This window comes from Entelurus aequoreus, linkage group LG13 (genome assembly GCF_033978785.1).
Source record: "Entelurus aequoreus isolate RoL-2023_Sb linkage group LG13, RoL_Eaeq_v1.1, whole genome shotgun sequence".
Classification (NCBI taxonomy): Eukaryota; Metazoa; Chordata; class Actinopteri; order Syngnathiformes; family Syngnathidae; genus Entelurus; species Entelurus aequoreus.
The window spans coordinates 57,288,475-57,315,458 of NC_084743.1; the positions used below are offsets into that span (position 1 = coordinate 57,288,475).

The window sequence follows — 26,984 nt, forward strand, 5'->3', positions numbered from 1 at the left end:
TACAGTGCCCTGCATCTGGTCTGTGGAACACACACACACACACACACACACACACACACACACACACACACACACACACACACACACACACACACACACACACACACACACACACACACACACACACACACACACACATACAGGCTGCATTGTAATTAAAGCATGGATACTCTCAACTAAATAGCCTAGAGAGACATGGTTGTACACACAGAGGGATACAGTATATGTTACATTACAATGAGTTCAATTGTATTTTAGTCCCAATTTTATTATCATTTGAACTACTGCCAACAATAACCAGCAGAGGGTGCTAGTTAGCTTCGATAGAAAATGTGTTTCACGAGCCACTGGATGGATGCAAGGTGTTTTTCTAATTATCTGATTTTATTTTTGTATTATTATTTTAATTTTATTACAATTGTTTTTCTGTGTTTTTTAAAATTATGACAATTCATTCAGACTATAACATTTACCAGTGGACGTTTACAATAGTTCTTACATATGGCCATTTAAATGTATATTATTCTCAAAAGATGGGGTTGCAAAAAAAAAAGGCCATGAAATACTATATAGCATGTACAGGGTAAAGGAAAAAAAGAACACATTAATTTAATTTTAAAAAAAGAATTTATTGTTGATTATAAATAGAAAATAATAAGCTGGAGAAATGGGGACATTAAATAAAAGCAATACAAGCTATGAGATTGAGACTGAATACCGGTGTAAAACACGTGATAATTTATGTTTTTAATATATAAAATACAATAATATATTTAATGACAATATTATATACATATACAAAGTAAAATAAATTATTATAATATATAAAACTTAATTTCCACAATTCCTTCATTTCTATCAAATTCTTATATGTGATATAAACTCATTACAAAGTGAAATATGTCAAGCTTTTATTTGTTACAATTTTGACGATTAATCTATAGATAATAGTTTTAAAAGTTTTTAAAACATTTCTAAAATTTTAAATTTTAATGTTTTCATATGCTGTAAGCCAGAATCATCAAAACTTAATCAAAAGAAGTCTTGCAATATCTTGAGCCTGTGCCATATATTGGTTTCACCTTGTAAATTAAATTGCTGGTATAAACAAACCTTTGCACAATATTCTAATCTTTCACCTGTAAATTGATGTCTGTATATACAGTACATACATAGATATGTATGTATGTATGTGTCTGTATATATATATATATATATATATATATATATATATATATATATATATATATATATATATATATATATATATATATATATATATATATATATATATATATATAGATATGTATGTATGTATGTGTCTGTATATATATATATATATATATATATATATATATATATATATATATATATATATATATATATATATATATATATATATATATATATATATATATATATATATATATATACATATATATATATACAGACACAATAATACATACATATTTATATATGTACTGTATATATACATATATATATATATATATATATATATATATATATATATATATATATATATATATATATATATATATATATATATATATATAGTGGTAATTAAACAACATGGTTATTTATGTGGTGGTTTTGTAATATGTTGACTTACAATACTAATCATATTGTTGTCTCAGTCAAAACTGAGCGTTAATGTCTTGATTGTTTTATTAGTAGAATGTGCATATGTTTTGGCCATCGAGTTTAAAATGCATTATTTACAAGCAGATTTAACAAAAAATAAGAATGATATTGCAAATGCTGGGTACACTCATTGTTTTCTGAAAGCCTTCTGTGTGGTGTGGTTGTTTGATTCACGTGAAGAAAAATAACTTAAATGAGAACTGCAATTTTTGGGAATTCTTCCCATTATTCGCAACCCGTATGTGTGACAAGAACACAAAGTATGTCTTTCACTTTTCTGTCAGTTCTAAAAAGTAAAAAACTGCACCATCGGCTGCGCCCTGCCATTAAATTAAGAAGGCAGAGCTTGAGCTGCTTCTGCTGTATTGCCTTTGAGTTAGTAAAAGTTAATGCTTGTTTATAAATCATACATCTCACCTGTACAGTAGGAGGTTCTGGCACTAAGATGAGAAATTGGTCAACTTTAAAAATGCACAAACTACTAACTTGATACTAAATGGCTATATACTATATTCTGAATTTAGCAGCTCCAGGAGAGCAACAGTGCTGAAAGATACAACCATCCCAGTGAGACATTGTAGTAAATCCCTGTTTCATGTTCTTATCTGAGACATTTATGAATATTGCGACATGATAACACTCCAAGTCTCCCACAAAGACTGCCTTTATTGATAGCAAACACAGAAAAGTATGTCTATGTTGTTGTTGTTGATGAAAGTAGTGTTCGTTGCTATGCACTTGGGGAAAGCAATACACCCAGGAAATAAGTTGTGGTTATGCTTATAAAGACCAAAATACTGTAACTATTACATGTTATCATGAATGTGTCTGTTACTATATTTTTTACATACTTATAGTGTGTATTAGGGTTGTACGGTATAGTGGTATTAGTATAGTACCGCAATACTAATGAATCATATTAGCACTATACAGCCTCTGAAAAGTACCGGTCCGCTTGATACCAAGTACAGTAGCGTATCTAGTCGATAGTACTGTGATTAGGTGGATATTTTTTTGGCATCACAACATCTTCTTTCGTTTTTTTAAATGTATACTGTATTATGTTTATAAACTCAGGAAATATGTCCCTGGACACATGAGGACTTTGAATATGACCAATGTATGATCCTGTAACTACTTGGTATCGGATTGATACCCAAATTTGTGGTATCATCCAAAACTAATGTAAAGTATCAAACAACAGAAGAATAAGTGATTATTACATTTTAACAGAAGTGCCGATAGAACATGTTAAAAGAGAAAGTAAGCAGATATTAACAGTAAATGAACAAGTAGATTAATAATTTATTTTCTACCACTTGTCTTTAATAATTTTGACAAAATAATAGAATGGAAAATGACACAATATGTTACTGCATATGTCAGCAGACTAAATTAGGAGCCTTTGTTTGTTTACTTACTACTAAAAGACAAGTTGTCTAGTATGTTCACTATTTTATTGAAGGACTTAACTGCAATAAGAAACATATGTGTAATGTACCCTAATATTTTTTGTTAAAATAAAGTCAATAATGCAATTTTTTGTGGTCCCCTTTATTTAGAAAAGTACCAAAAAGTATTGAAATAATTTAGGTAGCGGTACCAAAATATTGGAATCGGGACGACACTAGTGTGTATATAAAATGTTTTTGGATGGTGTTGCATTGTCAGCCGCCTTCTTAATAGCAGTTCTTCACTATTTCGAATGCTCCGAAAAAAGAGAAAAACATATGTGTTCTTGTACCACATAAGGATTTCGAAGGATGGGCAAATTACAATGAAATAAAGTGCAGTTGCACTTTGATGCCATTTTTTTTTACTCAAATTACAACAAAGTTAGTTATTTTTTTACACATACTTCGCTTCTAAGTATAGCATCCCTCAATTCAGTGTTTTTCAACCTTTTTTGAGCCAAGGCACATTTTTTGCGTTGAAAAAATCCGCAGGCCCACCACCAGCAGAAATCCGTAAAAAACTAAACTCAGTTGACAGTAAAAAGTCGTTGTCGCAATTGTTGGATATGACTTTAAAGGCCTACTGAAACCCACTACTACCAACCACGCAGTTTGATAGTTTATATATCAATGATGAAATCTTAACATTGCAACACATGCCAATACGGCCGGGTTAACTTATAAAGTGCAATTTTAAAATTCCTGCCACACTTCCGGTTGAAAAACTCCTTTGGATATGATTTAATGCGCGTGACGTCACAAAAGCAACGGAAGTGGTTGGACCCCATCGGACCCGATAGAAAAGCCTCTTGTTTTCTTCGACAAAATTCCACAGTATTCTGGACATCTGTGTTGGTGAATCTTTTGCAATTTGTTTAATGAACAATGGAGGCTGCAAAGAAGAACGTTGTAGGTGGGATCGATCGGTGTCTTAGCGACTAAGTACAATACTTACAGCAACACAACAAGGACTACTTACCAAACCCACAGATGAAGTCCTTCGTCGCGCCGTTGATCGCTGGAACGCAGGTGAGCACGGCTGTTGATGGGAAGATGAGGGCTGGCTGGCGTAGGTGGAGCGCTAATGTTTTATCATAGTTCTGTGAGGTCCGGTTGCTAAGTTGCTAAATTAGCCTTAGCGTCGTTAGCAACGGCATTTTTAAGCCTTACCAGGCTGAGAATGTTTAACCGTGTAGTTACATGTACATGATTTAATAGTATTGTTGGTCTTCTGTCTATCCTTCCAGTCAGGGGTTTATTTATTTTGTTTCTATCTTCATTTGAGAACGATGCTATCACGTTAGCTCAGTAGCTAAGTGTGTCACCGATGTATTGTCTAGGAGATAAAAGTCACTTTAAATGTCCATTTCGCGTGCTCGACTCTCATTTTCAAGAGGATATAGTATCCGAGGTGGTTTAAAATACAAATCCGTGATCCACAATAGAAAAAGGAGAGTGTGGAATCCAATGAGCCTTTGTACCTAAGTTACGGTCAGAGCGGAAAAAGATACGTCCATCACTGCCTCTCAAGTCCTTCACTGTAACGTTCCTCATCTACGAATCTTTCATCCTCGCTCAAATTAATGGGGTAATCGTCACTTTCTCGGTCCGAATCTCTCTCGCTCCATTGTAAACAACGGGGAATTGTGAGGAATACTAGCTCCTGTGACGTCACGCTACTTCCGGTACAGGCAAGGCTTTTTTTTATCAGCGAGCAAAAGTTGCGAACTTTATCGTCGATTTTCTCTACTAAATCCTTTCAGCAAAAATATGGCAATATCGCGAAATGATCAAGTATGACACATAGAATGGATCTGCTATTCCCGTTTAAATAAAAAAAAATCATTTCAGTAGGCCTTTAAACCATAACCAACCATGCATCAATATAGCTCTTGTCTCAAAGTAAGTGTACTGTCACGACCTGTCACATCACGCCGTGACTTATTTGGACTTTTTTGCTGTTTTCCTGTGTGTAGTGTTTTAGTTCTTGTCTTGCGCTCCTATTTTGGTGGCTTTTTCTCTTTTTTTGGTATTTTCCTGTAGCAGTTTCATGTCTTCCTTTGAGCGATATTTCCCGCATCTACTTTGTTTTAGCAATCAAGCATATTTCAGTTGTTTTTATCCTTCTTTGTGGGGACATTGTTGATTGTCATGTCATGTTCGGATGTACATTGTGGACGCCGTCTTTGCTCCACAGTAAGTCTTTGCTGTCGTCCAGCATTCTGTTTTTGTTTACTTTGTAGCCAGTTCAGTTTTAGTTTCGTTCTGCATAGCCCTCCCTAAACTTCAATGCCTTTTCCTAAGGGCACTCACCTTTTGTTTATTTTTGGTTTAAGCATTAGATACCTTTTTACCTGTACCCTGCCTCCCGCTGTTTCCGACATCTACAAAGCAATTAGCTACCGGCTGCCACCTACTGATATGGAAGAGTATTACACGGTTACTCTGCCTAGCTCTAGACAGCACCGACACTCAACAACAACACATAATTTGCAGATTATAATTACTGGTTTGCAAAAAATATTTTTAACCCAAATAGGTGAAATTAGATAATCTCCCACGGCACACCAGACCATATCTGCCGCGGCACACTGGTTGAAAAACACTGCCTTGATTGACCAATGGCGTACACACAATGAAGCAGGTGATGGAGAATGTACAGTGCGAAGGGCACAGCCGGAAAAGAAAGGAGAGGCCACTAAACCGGTGCTCTCTGTTGCTGAAAACCAACATCCAGTTCAACACGGGCTTCTTGGACGAAGCGTTTGAAATGGCCGTCAGCATGAGAGAGACGGGGGGTATGCGGGAACGTCACAAAACACACGCTTTTCGCACGACTCCATTAGTCTTTGATCCTCAGCAGTATCACAGGAGGGGGAACTGCAGGTGGCGCAGGCCTCACACACGGTGACGGTGGTGATGATGGGAGGGAGGGGGCCTTATTCTAGGTGTGTGTTACATTTACCAGCAAAGGTGGGGCAAAAGGGAACCCCGATGGCCAGCTTGTTTCTAATACCTTGCATGGCGTTGTGCGGCAGCTTGGGCAGCGCGTCCAGCTTCTCCCACGAGTAGGACGGTGTGGGAATACCTTCGTCCGAGTTGCAAAACAACATGATGTCGCTGCCCACATCAAGCGTTCCCTGAATCCGGCAGGCCGGCACCGAAGGGGGCACTGGCGGAACAAAGGAGTGGGTGGTGACAGGTTAATCGCTTTACAAAAGGAATCACATCCAATTTTTCGCTTGATTAGACTGTAAATTACATGCTTTAAAAGGATTCATATGCCTCACTTTGAGACTTGTGATTGTGAGGCTTTCTGGGTGCACCGGGCTTTTATAATGTACACAGAGTGCACTCTCTTTGCTGTAATTTGGCCCAAAATAAAGTAAATCGACTGACTACAAAGAGCCATGGAAGGATATAGGGTCAAACAAAATCTGATCATCTTAAAGGGGAACTGCACTTTTTTTTTTTTTTTTTTGCCTCTTGTTCACAATCATTATTATGAAAGACATGACGACGCATTTTTTTTTTTTATGCATTCCTAATAGTAAATAAATGCAATCAAAAGTCAGCTTACAATGAAGCCTATAGCAGCCGATTAAATCTGCCTTTAAAAGCCCCTAAAAAAAACATCCAAACACCTCCATTAAGGTTTTATATACCGTATTTTCCGGCCTATAAAGCGCACTTAAAATCCATTTGTTTTCTCAAAACTCGACAGTGCGCCTTGTAACCCGGTGCGCCTAATGTACGGAATAATTCTGATTTTGCTTGCCGACCTCGAAGCAACTTTAATTGGTACATGGTGTAATGATAAGTGTGACCAGTAGATGGCAGTCAAACATAAGAGATACATGCAGCCTGCAATATGATGGCAATATGACTCAAGTAAACAACACAGACATTTTATATGTTCCATTGAAAATATAGAACATTACACACGGCGCTCAAAAATCTATCAAAATGTTTTAGTACGACTTTGGTAAGCACCACTTGATGGAATGTTGGCGCATTAAACATACGAGTATTATTATGGTGTGTGTATAAGGTAAGACATATTATCTGGCGTTTTGTTTCGCAATATTATAGAAAAGCAACTTTTCTTACCTTTGGTACCTGCTGATCTGTATTTAGGATTCGCATTAATCCCAAAAAATTGCGCACGTCCGCCTTTGTTGCCCGTGTCGATGACATAGTCGATAAGCTTCTTCTTTTTCTCTATCTTCTTGTTATGGGACATTCCTACTCTGCTGTTGCCATTTCTAATATAAAGTAGTGTAAAGTTCTTACTTATATCTGTCAGTAAACTCGCCATGAAAGCGCTAAAACATACCGGTGTAGTGAGTTAAATTATTCACCCAAATAACTTTAGTTATTAGAGAGTTCTGGTCGAACGGTTTTTCACGGGACACATTTTGTGGCACTAGTAAGCCATGGATGAGGAGATGCTGCTCCGTTATTGATTTAATTAAAGTCTGAATGTCATTATAACAGTTAGCTCCATCTTTTGACACTTCTTCCACTCCCGTCCTTGCACGCTACACCGCTACAACAAAGATGGCGGGGAGAAGACGCTGCCGAAGGTGAGCCACGTAAATAGGACCGCGCACAAAACGGCGCATCCGGAAGCGACTGTCAGAAAGCAACTTGAAGATGGTCTGTAAAACCTAATCTATGCAACATTTTGACCAAAGACCCACCATTACATGTTATGTAGACCACAAGGAAGTGTTTTACATTTAGAAAAAAAAAAAAAAAGACTCCTTTAATGCGCCCTATAATCCGGTGCGCTTTATATATAAAAAAAGATAGAAAATAGACCATTCATCGGCAGTGCGCCTTATAATCCGGTGTGCCCTATGACCCGGAAAATAGGGTACATGATGTAATAATAATAATAATAATAATGGATTAGATTTTATATCGCGCTTTTCTATTGTTAGATACTCAAAGCGCTCACAGAGAAGTGGGAACCCATCATTCATTCACACCTGGTGGTTGTAAGCTACATTTGTAGCCACAGCTGCCCTGGGGTAGACTGACGGAAGCGAGGCTGCCAGTTTGCGCCTACGGCCCCTCCGACCACCACCTACCATTCATTCATCATTCATTTCACCGGTGTGAGCGGCACCAGGGGCAAAGGGTGAAGTGTCCTGCCCAAGGACACAACGGCAGCGATTTTTTGGATGGTAAGAGGCGGGGAGCGAACCTGCAACCCTCAGGTTTCTGGCACGGTTGCTCTACCCACTACGCCACGCCGTCCCTGATGTAAGTATATATGTAATGTAATTTCAAAAATGCATCACTGAGTACTGCTCACTGAAGACTTTATGAGAGCCAACAAACATAATAAACATCACTTACTGTACAATGTCTGCTGTCAGTAGGATGCAGACTTCTAGGATGTTCGTATAATCCCATTTAGATGAAGAATGACTCATAATCCTCGCGAACAAAAGGGAGGTGGAGTCAAGCATCTTTTAGTGTCGTTCTCGCGATTTACGGGTCTAAATTGACTGTCAAAGTGTACCAACTTGTCGGAATACATCCTCGTCCTTCTACTATCCAGGTGAGAGGCATGATTTTGTAGGGGACGGCGTGGCGAAGTTGTTAGAGTGGCTATGCCAGCAATCGGAAGGTTGCTGGTTACTGGGGTTCAATCCCCACCTTCTACCATCCTAGTCACGTCCGTTGTGTCCTTGGGCAAGACACTTCACCCTTGCTCCTGATGGCTGCTGGTTAGCGCCTTGCATGGCAGCTCCCGCCATCAGTGTGTGAAGTTAAGTTAAAGTACCAATGATTGTCACACACACACTAGGTGTGGTGAAATTTGTCCTCTGCATTTGACCCATCCCCTTGATCACCCCATGGGAGGTGAGGGGAGCAGTGGGCAGCAGCGTAACCGCGCCCGGGAATCATTTTTTGGTGATTTAACCCCCAATTCCAACCCTTGATGCTGAGTGCCATGTGTGTGTGAATGGGTGAATGTGGAAATACTGTCAAAGCGCTTTGAGTACCTTGAAGGTAGAAAAGCGCTATACAAGTATAACCCATTTATTTATTTATTTTATCATTTATGTACGATCTACAATAAAGTTTGTCGGGCAACGAAACGAGGAAGCAGCTGATCAGTCGATCGTGGCAATATTGGCACAGAAAATCGTGATCATGGCGGCGCTATAAATAGTTTGTCTGCGTTAGCGCTTATAATAACAATATCACTAATACAAAATATTTTTGGATGGTTATTTATTAGGTTTTTTGGGCTGTAAGCGGACTTTTCATTACGTTTATTTACGAGTTAGAATGGAAAAAAAACAAACATCCGTCGTCATGTCTTTCATAATGATTGTGAACGATAGTTAAAATCCCCAAAAAAGGGGAGGTCCCTTTAAAGGAAATGTAAGACAAAAAATATGACACAGCTTAGCTACCTAGCACAGTCAACCCGATGACACCAATATTGCGCCCCCCTCTGTCCGGGAGGTTGTTGACCAGACACTGATAGGTCCCCGTGTCTGACAGCTGGGTGTTGTTGATGAAGATGGAGGCACTTGTACTTGGCATGGTGGACACAAACCCCACACGACCGTTGAGGTGGTTGGCGAGGCTGAACACCTGGCCGCCCTGGTAGATAATCACCTGGATTGGGACAGGAAGGGGAAGAGGAAGCTATTAAGTTAGAGGCATGTCAAAGTTGGTAGGAATTAAGCAAGTTCAAAGTGGGTATAACAAAAAAAAAATCTAAAAAAATGGTTTAGAAATAAATAAATAATGGATATAAATATTTTCTTCTTATACTCTGGCAGACCATCTATAAGGAGGTTATTTATTTACTGGTGTTTGTTTATATGTATATATTTTCTAGCAACAGAAGTCAACAAGTTACAGACAGATTGTACATTAACTTTAAGGAAATGTCAGAAATGGGATAGGGAACAGGTAAATAGATGTTGAGGGGGATCCAGATCACCGTCTGGATTAAGGACTTTAAAACAAATAAAAAATGTCCTAGTGTATTGGGGGCTTGGCGGAGGTCCGTGCTTTACTACTGCTTTGTTTTGATTGTAAATGTTTGGTAATGACTGATCAATAAGATACAAATCTTAAAAACATGCTCCCTAATTTATGGAACTGCACATCATGGTATCCAACCTCTTTTCTTTCACCTGCACCGTTGACAGCAGACGCAATATGCCGCCACCTGTCATCTTTGTCTTTTGCTCTTCTCTCCGTAAAAGACAGGATTCAATCACGAGTCACTCTTTATGGGGATGTCGAGGCGTGAGGAAAGCGTGAGGTGAGGTGGGGTAACCTACGCACAGTTCTACTCTAATTACAACACATACGGGCCCGATCTACTAAAATCCACATAACAAGTGCTACATAGCGGGTGTAAACTATAAAATGTTGTGTACTATTCGTTGCCGTGTTGCAGGTGATCTACTAAGATCCACATAACAAGTGCTACATAGCGGGTGTAAACTATAAAATGTTGTGTACTATTGGTTGCCGTGTTGCAGGTGATCTACTAAGACTGCGTGCATAATTGATAACAAGTGCAAAAGTGTATTATGCGGTGTACTATGCGGTTGTCATGGAGACACTCATTTCCCTCCACATTCGTGTTATGTTTTTTACTGTGGCGTTTTGCTATGTTTTGAAACATGCAGCAGACATCTCAATCAATCAATCAATCAATGTTTATTTATATAGCCCTAAATCACAAGTGTCTCAAAGGGCTGTACAAGCCACAACGACATCCTCGGTACAGAGCCCACATACGTCTATAATATGTACCACTTTTACTCTGGCACTCTAGAGGCTGCCCTGCAATGTGCTCTACAACTAAACCCACTGGTAGATGCTGCCACTAACTGTGAGCGTGGAATGGTCCAGACATCAGAAAATTCATATTGCAAGAATTGTATTTCATATAGGACATATGTTAAACATATATCTACTCTATTAAAAAAAATAATGCCATTCAAAAAACAAACAAAAAAACCCGTCAGCATCTGCTGTCTCCAAATCAGCCCCTAAAGGCCTACTGAAACCCACTACTACCGACCACGCAGTCTGATAGTTTATATATCAATGATGAAATCTTAACATTGCAACACATGCCAATATGGCCGGGTTAACTTATAAAGTGCAATTTTAAATTTCCCGCGAAACTTCCGGTTGAAAACGTCTCGGTATGATGACGTTTGCGCGTGACGTCACGTAGTGAACGGAAGTATTCGGACCCCATTGGATCCAATACAAAAAGCTCTGTTTTCACCACATAATTCCACAGTATTCTGGACATCTGTGTTGGTGAATCTTTTGCAATTTGTTTAATGAACAATGAAGACTGCAAAGAAGAAAGCTGTAGGTGGGATCGGTGTATCAGCGACGGACTACAGCAACACAACCAGGAGGACTTTGAGATGGATAGCAGACGCGCTAGCCGCCGACCTCACCTTGACTTCCTCCGTCTCCGGGCCGCCGACCGCATCTATGATCGGGTGAAGTCCTTCGTCGCTCCGTTGATCGCTGGAACGCAGGTGAGCACGGGTGTTGATGAGCAGATGAGGGCTGGCTGGCGTAGGTGGATAGCTAATGTTTTTAACATAGCTCTGTCGAGGTCCCGTAGCTAAGTTAGCTTCAATGGCGTCGTTAGCAACAGCATAGTTAAGCTTCGACAGGCTGCAAAGCATTAACCGTGTAGTTACATGTCCATGGTTTAATAGTATTGTTGATTTTCTGTCTATCCTTCCAGTCAGGGGTTTATTTCTTTTGTTTCTATCTGCATTTAAGCACGATGCTATCACGTTAGCTCCGTAGCTAAAGAGCTTCGCCGATGTATTGTCGTGGAGATAAATGTCACTGTGAATGTCCATTTCGCGATCTCGACTCTCATTTTCAAGAGGATATAGTATCCGAGGTGGTTTAAAATACAAATCCGTGACCCACAATAGAAAAAGAAGAAAGTGTGGAATTCAATGAACCCTTGTACCTAAGTTACGGTCAGAGCGAAAAAAGATACGTCCTGCACTGCACTCTAGTTCTTCACTCTCATGTTCCTCATCCACAAATCTTTCATCCTCGCTCAAATTAATGGGGTAATCGTCGCTTTCTCGGTCCGAATCGCTCTCGCTGCATTGTAAACAATGGGGAAATGTGAGGAGCCCTTCAACCTGTGACGTCACGCTACCTCCGGTACAGGTAAGGCTTTTTTTATCAGCGATCAAAAGTTGCGAACTTTATGGTCGATGTTCTCTACTAAATCCTTTCAGCAAAATGATGGCAATATCGCGATATGATCAAGTATGACACATAGAATGGATCTGCTATCCCCGTTTAAATAAAAAATAAAAATTTCAGTAGGCCTTTAAGTCATTCATCTGCTGGACAGATAATATGTTATATATATATATATATATATATATATATATATATACACTATTTTGCCACCTGCCTTGACTCACAAATGAACTTGAAGTGCCATCTCATTCCTAACCCATAAGGTTCAATATAATGTTGGTCCACCTTTTGCAGCTATTACAGCTTCAACTCTTCTGGGAAGGCTGTCCACAAGGTTGCGGAGTGTGTTTGTAGGAATTTTCGACCATTCTTCCAAAAGTGCATTGGTGAGGTCACACATCGATGTTGGTCGAGAAGGCCTGGCTCTCAGTCTCCGTTCTAATTCATCCCAAAGGTGTTCTATCGGGTTCAGGTCAGGACTCTGTGCAGGCCAGTCAAGTTCATCCACACTAGACTCTGTCATCCACGTCTTTATGGACCTTGCTATCCTTGGTATCCTGGAGCATTCAAATGTCCTTTTACTAGAACTAAGGGCCAAGCACAACTCCTGAAAAACAACCACACACCGTAATTCCTCCTCCACCAAATTCACAGTGCCTTGAATGGGGGCTTCCTCCATCAGTCTGCGAATGTGTTTGTGAATGATATGTAGAATGTAAAGTGCATTGGGTATCATTCCAGGTATAGTGAAGCGCTATATAAATACAGAATATTTACCATTACCATACACAATCATTCAGTCAGCCCTTTAGCACTTAAGACACAAGAAATGCACACAACGCAGCCGCACAGCCAAAGGCAATCGAAAAAGGAAACAGTTGAGGAAACAACTGCGGCTTATAGAGCTGTGCATCAAATAAATGTTACGTTTTGGTGGGTCGCATCTTTCTGCAGGGTTCGTTCTTCCGGGATGCAGACGGACTACTACGGACAAGGCGTGCAGGTAGGAACATGATTTTAATTTTCAAAAATCAAACACGTACCAAAAACAGAAAACAAGCAGAAGGAAAACGTGCCGATCGCACGGGAAGCATAAACTCGGAGACAATAAATTCTAACGCAACTGTTGCATGAAGCAAACAATGAAGCCAGACTGAGCGTGGCGAGAGAGGTGAATAAATAGCTCTCTGATTAGTGGTGAACCCAATGAATCCCCATGGAAACTAAAACAAACCCAGAGGTGCACAAACAGGAACTAAGGGAGTCCAAAACTAACAGAAAATAACAAAACATGGATCATGACAATAAATGTACAAAATAACATTTTTCCTAAAATTAGGAGGTCTGTAGTCTGGAAATTACGATACTATAATAATAATAATAATAATAAGGGGAGGAAGGTGCACTGAAGGGACACTAAGGGGGGTCCTAGCTCTACTGACAGCATGTAAAAACAAACACTTTGGAGTTGTTTCCAGAAAAATAACCTCAACAGACAGATAAACTAAAATCCTTCATTTGATAAGTGGTCGCTTCTAGTTCAGTGAGTAACGAGAACATACTAAAAGTATGCTTTCTTGCAGCTATAAGGCTCTTAAGATGAAAGCATCCACTTATTGGTATGCATAATTGAAAACATTTGACTTCAAACATGTCAACTGCTATCTGTTGAATGCACAGACAGCCGTGCAGGCAAGCACAGCCAAAATCTTTTTAACATGAGTCCCGAGGAACCACGGCACGATGACAACTCTCCTTGCAAGGGAAACTTTAATGATGGCATTCCATTAAAAGCTCCTCACTCTGGTTTCCAACGGGAACGGCTTGTTTTCACGGCAACGAGCGAACACAGCTCTCACCCCTGAACTGGGCCCGCACAAAAGATGAAGAGGACACACAACGGAGGGGAACCAGAGGGGCCATTCAGTTGACTGAAAAGACTCCTCATTGAGCTGTTCAAAGACCCAGCCAGGGAAACAACCAGCTTCAGTGTGTGTGCGTGGGCGTGTGTGTGAGGGCTAGTTCTGATGAAAGTGCACAAGTGTGTGTGTGTGTGTGTGTGTGTGTGTGTGTGTGTGTGTGTGTGTGTGTGTGTGTGTGTGTGTGTGTGTGTGTGTGTGTGTGTGTGTGTTCTGGCAATGCTTACTTAATGGGGACATCGCTGTGTTTACACCTTTAGGGGACCTTTGACGGTATGGGGACAAAAAAACAGGTCCCCTAAAGGGAAACCTTTTTAAATGATAGTCAGATCCATTCTGAAGATGCCTAAGTGATTTTTAAGCTTTGGCCCATAAAACATGTTTACTAGTTAGTTTGAGTGTGAGACATTTGCACAGCAATCTGGTTTAGTGTTCAATTAGGATGCAATTTTCATACAGCATGATTATAAAACATCGTTACCTTAAAGGCCTACTGAAACCCACTACCACCGACCACGCAGTCTGATAGTTTATATATCAATGATGAAATCTTAACATTGCAATACATGCCAATACGGCCGGGTTAGATTAGTAAAGTGCAATTTTAAATTTCACGCGAAATATCCTGCTGAAAACGTCTCGGTGTGATGACGTTTGCGCGTGACGTCACGGATTGTAGCGGACATTTTGGGACACCATCGTGGCCAGCTATTAAGTCGTCTGTTTTCATCGCAAAATTCCACAGTATTCTGGACATCTGCGTTGGTGAATCTTTTGCAATTTGTTTAATGAACAATGAAGACAGCAAAGAAGAAAGCTGTAGGTGGGAAGCAGTGTATTAGCGGCCGGCTGCAGCAACACAAACACGTAGAGAACTGGGACAACAAGGACTCTTACCAGGAGGACTTTGAGTTGGATACACAGACGCGCTACCGTGAGTACGCAGCTGAGGCTTCCAAACATTTGATCGCTTGCCCGTACGTGCGTGCCGCTATGTGCATGTCACGTACGTGACTTTGGGGAAATATATGTGCTGTATGAACTTTGCGGAAGTGAACGGTACTTTGGGCTGTGGGATTGAGTGTGTTGTGCGGGTGTTTGATTTGTATTGGCGGGTTATATGGACGGGAGGGGGGAGGTGTTTGTTATGTGGCATATTAAATATAAACCTGGTTGTGTTGTGGCTAATAGAGTATATATACTGTATGTCTTGTGTTTATTTACTGTTTTAGTCATTCCCAGCTGAATATCAGGTCCCACCCGCCTCTCACAGCATCTTCCCTATCTGAATCGCTTCCACTGCCCTCTAATCCTTCACTCTCACTTTCCTCATCCACAAATATTTCATCCTCGCTCAAATTAATAGGGTAATCGTCGCTTTCTCGGTCCGAATCGCTCTCGCTGCTGGTGGCCATGATTGTAAACAATGTGCAGATGTGAGGAGTTCCACAACCTGTGACGTCACGCTACTTCCGGTACAGGCAAGGCTTTTTTTTATCAGCGACCAAAAGTTGCGAACTTTATCGTCGATGTTCTCTACTAAATCCTTTCAGCAAAAATACGGCAATATCACGAAATGATCAAGTATGACACATAGAATGGACCTGCTATCCCCGTTTAAATAAGAAAATCTCATTTCAGTAGGCCTTTAAAGTATGATTCACATTGAGAATGTTTCATCCTTCTATATATGGTAGTTGGAGTTGCAGACAACTTCATTACTGCTAAATAAGAGGACAGCTGTAGTGCTGTTGTTAGAATAATTGTTTGTAAGTTATCACAAAAAACGTTTGTGTTGAAATGAGTTCCAGGCAAGAAGACAAAAGCTGTCTTTTAAACCTACCAAGAGTAAAGCTCGTAAAACTCCACTGTGTAGGGGGGGGAAGCAAGATGAAGGTGTTCCTGTGTTCTTTCATGTCTGGTAATCAACAGAAATATATTGTTCTAACCCAAGGACTTCAAAGCGGAGAGATGACAGGATCTGCCCAATTTCCAGACGACCTCTTTTTGAACTATTTTATGGACCTATTTTTGAACTATTTTACAAACTCTTTTTGAACTGACCTTTTCTGTGAATTGTTTACGACCTTTTCTGTGAACTCTTTGCGACCTTTGTCCTTTGGAAACAGTGGTGGCCATGTGGTCGGGGAGGGTCCAAAATAAAAGAAGGAGGCATGCAATCTTTTGGAAGCGCGTGCTGAGATACTGTCCAAGGGTACAGTGTAAAGGCGACTCTCCTCAATATTGAGTCCAAATTGAATTATGTCTCTGTTTGATTCTTTGCTTCTTGTCTTGTTTAATAGATGTCATCAGTGTTTGAACCTGACACTGTATTCTGAGGATCATGTCATATTTCATTTGAATTTTTTTTTTTTTAAATGGTCCTCAGTAGTCACATACAAATTTGTGTGAATTATGCAAAATTCTTTAAATTTGGTACCCATGAACCATATTAACTCTTTTTCCCCAGGGTCCCCAGTAAGAATGATCAGCACATTACTTCATCAAACCAGAGATTTAAAGACGTGTATGAGCTAACTGGGCAGTGGCCATTTTACACCATTTTTTTTATGCCTCCACAACCTGTAGAAAGGGTGGTCCCCACAAGTGATGATCAAAAACTTGGTCTCCATTCTAAATGATAACCAGTATGTGTGTGTGTGTGTGTGTGTGTGTGTGTGTGTGTGTGTGTGTGTGTGTGTGTGTGTGTGTGTGTGTGTGTGTGTGTGTGTGTGTGTGTGTGTGTGTGTGTGTGTGTGTGTGTGTGTGTGTGTGTGTGTGTGTGTGTGTGCCTCCACTGTCCTATACTGCTGCTTAACGGTTGTAAATTGCGCTGCTGCAATTTCCTGAGTGCAATGCGTTCGCTTTGTCCTCTTACGTGCAGATGAATAGGCAGCTCCTCAGCTGTGATGAGAGCCCGGCGACTTCATGTCCTCCATGTCTGTGAGGTTCGGTGTGTCAGTGTGCATTCATTTTACTCTTGGGAATAGTGTATCAGTGTATCTGGGGTTGTGAGTGTGTGCGATTGTTCTGCCCAAATAACCGTCTCTAACTCTCTCCCCGCTGCACTTCTACTGCACGCTCATCCTCGTGTTGAGTCTTTTTTTTTCCTTCCTGTCAGTCTGTGTGTTGATTATTGTTTATTTAATGCACACTGATAAAAACAAACATTCCATTATGAATGAGGGGAAAACGGAAACTTTTGTTTTTGGTCCGATGTTGTCTGTCTATCTGTGTTGGCCCTGCGATGAGGTGGCGACTTGTCCAGGGTGTACCACGGGCGGGGTTTGGTGGTAGCGGGGGGGTGTATATTGCAGCTCGGAAGAGTTAGGGCTGCATGGGATTCTAGGTATTTGTTCTGTTGTGTTTATGTTGTGTTACGGTGCGGATGTTCTCCCGAAATGTGTTTGTCATTGTTGTTTGGTGTGGATTCACAGTGTGGCGCATATTTCTAACAGTGTTAAAGTTGTTTATACGGCTACCCTCAGTGTGACCTGTATCGCTGTTGATCAAGTATGCGTTGCATTCACCTGTGTGTTCGTCCAGAAGCCGCACATATCTTGTGACTGGGCCGGCACGTTGTTAGAATGGATGAAAAGCGGATGTGACGACAGCTCGTAGAGGACGTTAAAGGCAGTGCCTTTATGGCACGCCTCCAAGACTGTGGTCCGGTTGGACTACGAGATATAAGGACTGATGAACACCTTCTTTCGATAATGAAGGTTGCGTCAGCTCAAAGCTTAATGAACTAGCATCCAGGAAAAGATGGCAGGTATCTGGCTTGGGCACATCAGATTAGATCAGTGTGTTGCAAACTGAGCAGTTTAAAGTCCTGAATGGTTGGTTTATTCATTGTTATTTTATTTTCAAATTTATTAGCCTGTGGAAAAAGTTAATGTTGATATTTACCTCAGAAGGTTGCAAATAGAAAAGAGGCATTCCATTTTTATTTAAATTGTATTTGATATGCCATTGATATTTTTTAATTATTATTATTTTTATTTGAAACTCAATTTTGCATGTCACTATAAAGTTATGTAAGCCTTGCTTGTTCAATATTCAATGCAAAACTTGTTTGGGTCCCTATTAAAAGGTTACTTTGTTCAACCTTGGCCCGCGGCTTTGTTCAGTTTTAAATTTTGGCCCACTCTGTATTTGAGTTTGACACCCCTGCTATAGACAGTAAACTTGACAAACAAGTCAATGGCGTTTTAAAATCGTGTTTTTATCCATCTTCGTCTTTTAGCAAAAGGAAAACCGTTTTTATCTTTTAACCTTTTCGTGCATGCTTTTATTTCAAGTCGCCCGGACTACGGCAATGCACATTATTAGCCAAAAAGAGTTAGTCCGGCAGGACGACTTTTAACAGGGGCCAGGAAACACGAGCATAGAACCCCAATTCTTGAGACTTTGCACTGGCTCCCTGTTCATTTTAGAATTGATTTTAAAATGTTGCTGTTTGGTTTTTGAAGGCCTACTGAAATGATTTTTTTTTATTTAAACGGGAATAGCAGATCCATTCTATGTGTAATACTTGATCTTTTCGCGATGTTGCCATATTTTTGCTGAAAGGATTTAGTAGAGAAAATCGACGATAAAGTTTGCAACTTTTGCTCGCTGATAAAAAAGCCTTGCCTGTACCGGAAGTAGCGTGACGTCACAGGAGGTAATATTCCTCACAATTTTCCTTTGTTTACAATGGAGCGAGAGAGATTCGGAGCGACAAAGCGACGATTACCCCATTAATTTGAGCGAGGAAGAAAGATTTGTGGATGAGGAACGTTAGAGTGAAGAACTAGAGGCAGTGCAGGACGTATCTTTTTCGCTCTGACCGTAACTTAGGTACAAGCTGGCTCATTGGATTCCACACTCTCTCCTTTTTCTATTGTGGATCACGGATTTGTATTTTAAACCACCTCGGATACTATATCCTCTTGAAAATGAGAGTCGAGCACGCGAAATGGACATTCACAGTGACTTTTATCTCCACGACAATACATCGGTGACACACTTAGCTACTGAGCTAGCGTGATAGCATCTTTCTCAAATGCAGATAGAAACAAAATACATAAATCCCTGACTGGAAGGATAGACAGAAGATCAACAATACTATTAAACCATGTACATGTAACTACACGGTTAATAATTCTCAGCCTGGTAAAGCTTAACAATGCTGTTGCTAACGACGCTAAGGCAAACTTAGCAACCGGACCTCACAGAGCTATGATAAAAACATTAGCGCTCCACCTACGCCAGCCAGCCCTCATCTGCTCCTCAACAGCCGTGCTCACCTGCGTTCCAGCGATCGACGGCGCGACGAAAGACTTCATCCGTGGGTTTGGCGGCTAGCATCGGCTAGGCGTCTGCTATCAGGGTAAGTAGTCCTTGTTGTGTTGCTACAGCCAGCCGCTAATACACCGATCCCACCTACAACGTTCTTCTTTGCAGCCTCCATTGTTCATTAAACACATTGCAAAAGATTCACCAACACAGATGTCCAGAATACTGTGGAATTTTGTCGAAGAAAACAGAGCTCTGTGTATTGTGTCCAAACACTTCCGTGGACCTCGCGACGTCACGCGCATACGTCATCCTCCAAAGGCGTTTTGAAACGGAAGTTCCCCGGGAAATTTAAAATTGCACTTTATAAGTTAACCCGGCCGTATTGGCATGTGTTGCAATGTTAAGATTTCATCATTGATATATAAACTATCAGACTGCGTGGTCGGTAGTAGTGGGTTTCAGTAGGCCTTTAAGACCCACTTTTATTATGTGGCTTTTAACACTATACGTGAGTTGTGTGGTCCTCTGTGTTTTTACATTTTTATTTTTGTTTAAATTGGTTTTACCTAGTGTGTGAATGTGAGTGTGAATGTTGTCTGTCTATCTGTGTTGGCCCTGCGATGAGGTGGCGACTTGTCCAGGGTGTACCCCACCTTCCGCCCAAATGCAGCTGAGATAGGCTCCAACACCCCCCGCAACCCCTAAAGGGACAAGCGGTAGAAAATGGATGGATGGATTTTTATATTGTTTTTATATTTATTTATTTAGTTTTTTTCAGTCATTGTTTTTAATATTTTTGTGCAGCACTTTGGAAAAATGTTTGTTATTTAAATGTGCTATATAAATAAAGTGGATTGGATTGGATTACAATGTGCAAAGTATAAAATTAATTAAGCCCAATGGGTTAACATCCTCCCCTCCAATACAAAACCCCATAATAATTACAACAAACAGAGATAAAACAAAAACAACAAAGATTGCCAAAATTACAGAATTCCCTGAAGTTAGAAATTAATATAATTGTGTCTTTACAGACCACCATACCAGTCCAAAAAAAACAAGTTGGATAAAAGTTTAATAGATGTGTCTAAAAAGTTGAAACTGTGTCTAAACGGTGCCTGAAATGTCTTGTTTATGATGAATGTACTTCAACATAAACATCTGCTTAACCCACACAATATTACAGTATGTAAATATGGATACATTAAGCTGTAATGTTAAAGTTAAAGTACCACTTTTTGATTGATTGAGACTTTTATTAGTAGGTTGCACAGTGAAGTACATATTCCGTACAATTGACCACTAAATGGTAACACCCGAATAAGTTTTTCAACTTGTTTAAGTCGGGGTCCACTTAAATTGATTCATGATACAGATATATACTATCATATATACTATCATCATAATACAGTCATCACACAAGATAATCACATTGATAGTCACACACACACTAGGTGTGGTGAAATTACCCTCTGCATTTGACCTATCCCCTTCTTCCACCCCCTGGGAGGTGAGGGGAGCAGTGAGCAGCAGCGATGACCAGCGCTCTGGAGTCATTTAGGAGATTTAACCACCAATTCCAACCCTTGATGCTGAGTGAGAGGTAATGGGTCCCCTTTTATAGTCTTCGGTATGACTCGGCCGGGTTTTGAACTCACAACCTACCGATCTCAGGGCGGACACTCTAACCACTAGGCCACTGAGCATAGCCGTATGTACATAATGTACCGTATTTTCTGGACCATAGGGCGCACCGGATTAAAAGGCGCATTAAAGGGGTCATATCATGATTTTTTTTCTTATGCATATCTCAAATCAGCAGGTACTAGAAGGTAAGAAAAGTTGGTTTTGCATAATATGGTGAAACAAAACGCCAGAAAATATGTCTGCTAATGGGTGCAATTTTGCGGTCCTTATACACACACCATAGTAATACTTGTATCTCTGACTACATTACGGACGTAATGGGCCGACAATCCATCAAGTGATGCGGCTTCAAAGACATATACTAACACATTTTGACAGATTTTTGAGTGCCGTGTATAATGTTCTTCATTTTCAATGGAACATTTAAAGTTTTGGTGTAGTTTACTGGCGTCATATTGCAGTCTACACGTATCTCTTATGTGTGACTACCATCTACTGGTCACACTTATTATTACACCATGTACCAAATAAAATTGCTTCAAGGTCAGTAAGCACAACCAGAATTATTTAAAAAACATTAGGAATAATGTGTGGAATTCTGACCCACGTGAAGGCACACGGACCCACGAAAGCTTGTGGGTCCGTGTACCTTCCGTTCATTTTATTTCGAATTCTTAAATGCAAACCAAAAAAACAATTTTGGGCCATTTTTTTAAATTTTCATTTCTGAAACAAAAGGACAACTATTTCATGACACTTTTTTAAAACGACAATAGGACTCCCGCTTGTTGAACATAATAATCTTGTTATAATGTACGCTTTTATTTTGGAGTGCTGTGCACCAGGAAGTGACGTGTCACTGTGGCGCCAATATGTGTGTGTGTGATGGAGTCCATGCTGTTCGTTGTTGCAGTCAGCCATTAATAAATGTTCCTGAAGGCAACACGCTGATGTCATACGTATGGTCTTGATGTTATCACGCAAGTCGAGGTTCACTGCCATCGATGTCTATGTCGATGTTACTGTTTTGCTAAAAACATGCTAAACGCGAAGGAAACGCTAAAATACTGCTTCCGGTTCAAGTTGTCATCACACAGATAACCACGCATTTTTGCATTTTGGATGAACATAAATTGGATTTTTGTGTTTATCTGGAAAATATAAAATCCATAAAAGGAAAACAGCACAAAATCCAATTTTATGGCAATATTTAATTGGAAATCAACTCTTTTTTGTTTGTTTTAAAATCTGCCATATATAATAAAAATTGAAAAACGGCCCTAATTTTGTTTTTTGATTTGCGTTTCAGAATTGGAACTAGAATGAACGGAAGATACACGGACCAAAGATGTTACAGTTATGATAAAAACATGCTAAACGCAAAGGAAAGGCTAAAATACCGCTTCCGGTTCAATTTGTCATCACACAGAAAACCGCACATTTTTTCACATTTTTTTGCGTTTATCTGGAAAAATTCTAATCCATAAAAGCAAAACAGCACAAAATCCAATTTTATGGCAATATTTTAATGAAAATTAACCCCTTTTTGCTTGTTTTAAAATCTGCCATATGTAATAAAAATCGAAAAACGGCCCTAATTTTATTTTTTGATTTGCGTTTCAGAATTGGAAATACAATAAATGGAAGGTACACGGTCCATTCATTCTATTTCCAATTCTTAAATGCAAATCAAAAAACACATTTCGGGCCATTTTTTCTATTTTCATTTCTAAAACAAAAGCTGAAGAACTATTTAATTACACTATTTTTAAACGACAATAGGACTCCTGCTGAACAAAGACGTTAGCGCCATGCTAAACACATGCTAAACGCAAAGGAAAGGCTAAAATACTGCTTCCGGTTCAATTTCTCATCACACAGATAACCACGCATTTTGGATGAACATAAATTGGATTTTTGTGTTTTTCTGGAAAATTTAAAATCCATCCATCCATCCATCCCTCCATTTTCTACTGCTTGTCCCTTTTGGGATCGCAGGGGGTGCTGGAGCCTATCTCAGCTGCATTCGGGCGGAAGGCGGGGGTACACCCTGGACAAGTCGCCCCCTCATCACAGGGAAATTTAAAATCCATAAAAGGAAAACAACACAAAACCCAATTTTATGGCAATATTTAAATGGAAATCAATCATTTTTTATTTGTTTTAAAATCTGCCATATGTAATAAAAATTGAAAAACTGCCCTAATTTTGTTTTTTGATTTGCGTTTCAGAATTGGAAATAGAATGACGGAAAATACACGGACCAAAGATGTTACTGTTATGCTAAAAACATGCTAAACGCAAAGGAAAGGCTAAAATACCGCTTCCGGTTCAATTTGTCATCACACAGAAAACCGCACATTTTTGCACATTTTTTTGCGTTTATCTGGAAAAATTCTAATCCATAAAAGCAAAACAGCACAAAATCCAATTTTATGGCAATATTTTAATGAAAATTAACCCCTTTTTGCTTGTTTTAAAATCTGCCATATGTAATAAAAATCGAAAAACGGCCCTAATTTTATTTTTTGATTTGCGTTTCAGAATTGGAAATACAATAAATGGAAGGTACACGGTCCATTCATTCTATTTCCAATTCTTAAATGCAAATCAAAAAACACATTTCGGGCCATTTTTTCTATTTTCATTTCTAAAACAAAAGTTGAAGAACTATTTAATTACACTATTTTTAAACGACAATAGGACTCCTGCTGAACAAAGACATTAGCGTCATGCTAAAAACATGCTAAACGCAAAGGAAAGGCTAAAATATTGCTTCCGGTTAAATTTCTCATCACACAGATAACCACGCATTTTGGATGAACATAAATTGGATTTTTGTGTTTTTCTGGAAAATTAAAAATCCATCCATCCATCCATCCATCCATGTTCTACTGCTTGTCCCTTTTCGGATCGCAGGGGGTGCTGGAGCCTATCTCAGCTGCATTCGGGTGGAAGGCGGGGGTACACCCTGGACAAGTCGCCCCCTCATCACAGGGAAATTTAAAATCCATAAAAGGAAAACAACACAAAACCCAATTTTATGGCAATATTTAAATGGAAATCAACCATTTTTTTATTTGTTTTAAAATCTGCCTTATGTAATAAAAATTTAAAAACTGCCCTAATTTTGTTTTTTGATTTGCGTTTCAGAATTGGAAATAGAATGACGGAAAATACACGGACCAAAGATGTTACTGTTATGCTAAAAACATGCTAAACGCAAAGGAAAGGCCAAAATACTGCTTCCGGTTGAATTTGTCATCACACAGATAATCACGAATTTTTGCAAATTTTTTTGCGTTTATCTGGAAAAATGTTAATCCATAAAAGCAAAACAGCACAAAATCCAATTTTATGGCAACATTTTAATGAAAATTAACCCCTTTTTGTTTGTTTTAAAATCTGCCATATATAATAAAAATCGAAAAACGGTCCTAATTTTATTTTTTGATTTGCGTTTCAGAATTGGAAATACAATAAATGGAAGGTACACGGTCCATTCATTATTTTTCCAATTCTGAAATGCAAATCAAAAAACAATTTCGGGCCATTTTTTCTATTTTCATTTCTAAAACAAAAGTTGACAAACTATTTAATTACACTTTTTTAAAACGACAATAGGACTCCTGCTGAACAAATGTTACCGTTATGCTAAAAACATGCTAAACGCAAAGGAAAGGCTAAAATACTGCTTCCGGTTCAATTTGTCATCACACAGATAACCTTGCATTTCGGATGAACATAAATTGGATTTTTGTGCTTATCTCGAAAATATACAATCCATAACAGGAAAACAGCACAAAATCCAATTTTATGGCAATATTTAATTGGAAATCAACCCTTTTTTTTTGGTTTTAAAATCTGCCATATGTAATAAAAATCGAAAAACCGCCCCAATTTAGTTTTTGGATTTGCGTTTCAGAATTGGAACGAGAATAAACGGAAGGTACACGGAACCTTGTGGCATATCTCCATATAGTTTTTCTTTTTGAGACAAATAACCTTTATTACAAACATATTTCTCTCCGTTACAAATGTGTATGCTCGCTTAAAATGAGCCAATCAACAGCTCTCCATTCAGTTTGTGTGTGCGTGGATGAGTCAAGGATTATCTTAAAAGCCTACTGAAACCCACTACTACCGACCACGCAGTCTGATAGTTTATATATCAATGATGAAATCTTAACATTGCAACACATGCCAATACGGCCGGGTTAACTTAGAAAGTGCAATTTTAAATTTCCCGGGAAACTTCCGGTTGAAAATGTCTATGTATGATGACGTGTGCGGGTGACGTCAATGGTTGAAGCGGAAGTATTCGGACACATTGTATCACAATACAAACAGCTCTGTTTTCATCGCAAAATTCCACAGTATTCTGGACATCTGTGTTGGTGAATCTTTTGCAATTTGTTTAATGAACAATGAAGACTGCAAAGAAGAAAGCTGTAGTTGGGATCGGTGTATTAGCGGCTGGCTGCAGCAACACAACCAGGAGGACTTTGAGTTGGATAGCAGACGCGCTATCCGACGCTAGCCGCCGACCGCATCGATGATCGGGTGAAGTCCTTCGTCGCGCCGTCGATCGCTGGAACGCAGGTGAGCATGGGTGTTGATGAGCAGATGAGGGCTGGCGTAGGTGGATAGCTAATGTTTTTAGCATAGCTCTGTCGAGGTCCCGTAGCTAAGTTAGCTTCAATGGCGTCGTTAGCAACAGCATTGCTAGGCTTCGTCCGGCGGTACAGCATTAACCGTGTGGTTACAGGTCCAGAGTTTGGTAGTATTGTTGATCTTCTGTCTATCCTTCCAGTCAGGGGCTTATTTGTTTTGTTTCTATCTGCATTTAAGCACGATGCTATCACGTTAGCTCCGTAGCTAAAGTGCTTCACCGATGTATTGTCGTGGAGATAAAAGTCACTGTGAATGTCCATTTCGCGTTCTCGACTCTCATTTTCAAGAGGATATAGTATCCGAGGTGGTTTAAAATACAAATCTGTGATCCACAATAGAAAAAGGAGAAAGTGTGGAATCCAATGAGCCCTTGTACCTAAGTTACGGTCAGAGCGAAAAAAGATACGTCCTGCACTGCACTCTAGTCCTTCACTCTCACGTTCCTCATCCACGAATCTTTCATCCTCGCTCAAATTAATGGGGTAATCGTCGCTTTCTCGGTCCGAATCGCTCTCGCTGCTGGTGTAAACAATGGGGAAATGTGAGCAGCCCTTCAACCTGCGACGTCACGCTACTTCCGGTGCAGGCAAGGCTTTTTTTTTATCAGCGACCAAAAGTTGCAAACTTTATCGTCGATGTTCTCTACTAAATCCTTACAGCAAAAATATGGCAATATTGCGAAATGATCAAGTATGACACATAGAATGGATCTGCTATCCCCGTTTAAATAAGAAAATTTCATCTCAGTAGGCCTTTAGGTGACAATCCATTTTCGCGCGCATTCCTGAGCTTTCTATGCCATTGTTTTAAAGACAGCCATGTTGGTCTAAATCACCTCATCCTGCCGCGTGACCCGCTTGGCTTCGCTGCCGTGCGCGGACAGAAAAGAGGTCAACGCTGGTGTTCAGACGACGGATGGAGTAGAGAACTCACACTGAGCCACGTCTGGACATGCCAGTCAGTGCCTGCCTAACAGTAATCAGTAAACGCTATGTGCTGCAAATGCAACTCTCCTGCAGGCTGCATGCAGCTATTTCCTGATGACCATAGCCTACTTCCAGGCAACCCGAAGGACCTTTTGGCTGCGAGCACG

At 39.7% G+C, this 26,984-nt stretch overlaps 1 protein-coding gene across 1 annotated transcript in view; it reads right to left on the bottom strand.

Annotated features, from left to right (window-relative positions):
* Positions 1-26,984, bottom strand: part of LOC133663035 (immunoglobulin superfamily member 11-like) — a 64,401-nt gene that overhangs the window by 18,691 nt on the left and 18,726 nt on the right. Inside the window, exons 2-4 of the mRNA XM_062067215.1 lie at positions 9,554-9,761; positions 6,133-6,288; positions 1-20 (exon numbers count right to left, since the gene is read on the bottom strand). The exon at positions 1-20 is cut by the window's left edge and continues 103 nt beyond it. Coding sequence (XP_061923199.1) covers positions 1-20; positions 6,133-6,288; positions 9,554-9,761 — 384 coding nt within the window. The remainder of the gene's footprint in view (positions 21-6,132; positions 6,289-9,553; positions 9,762-26,984) is intronic.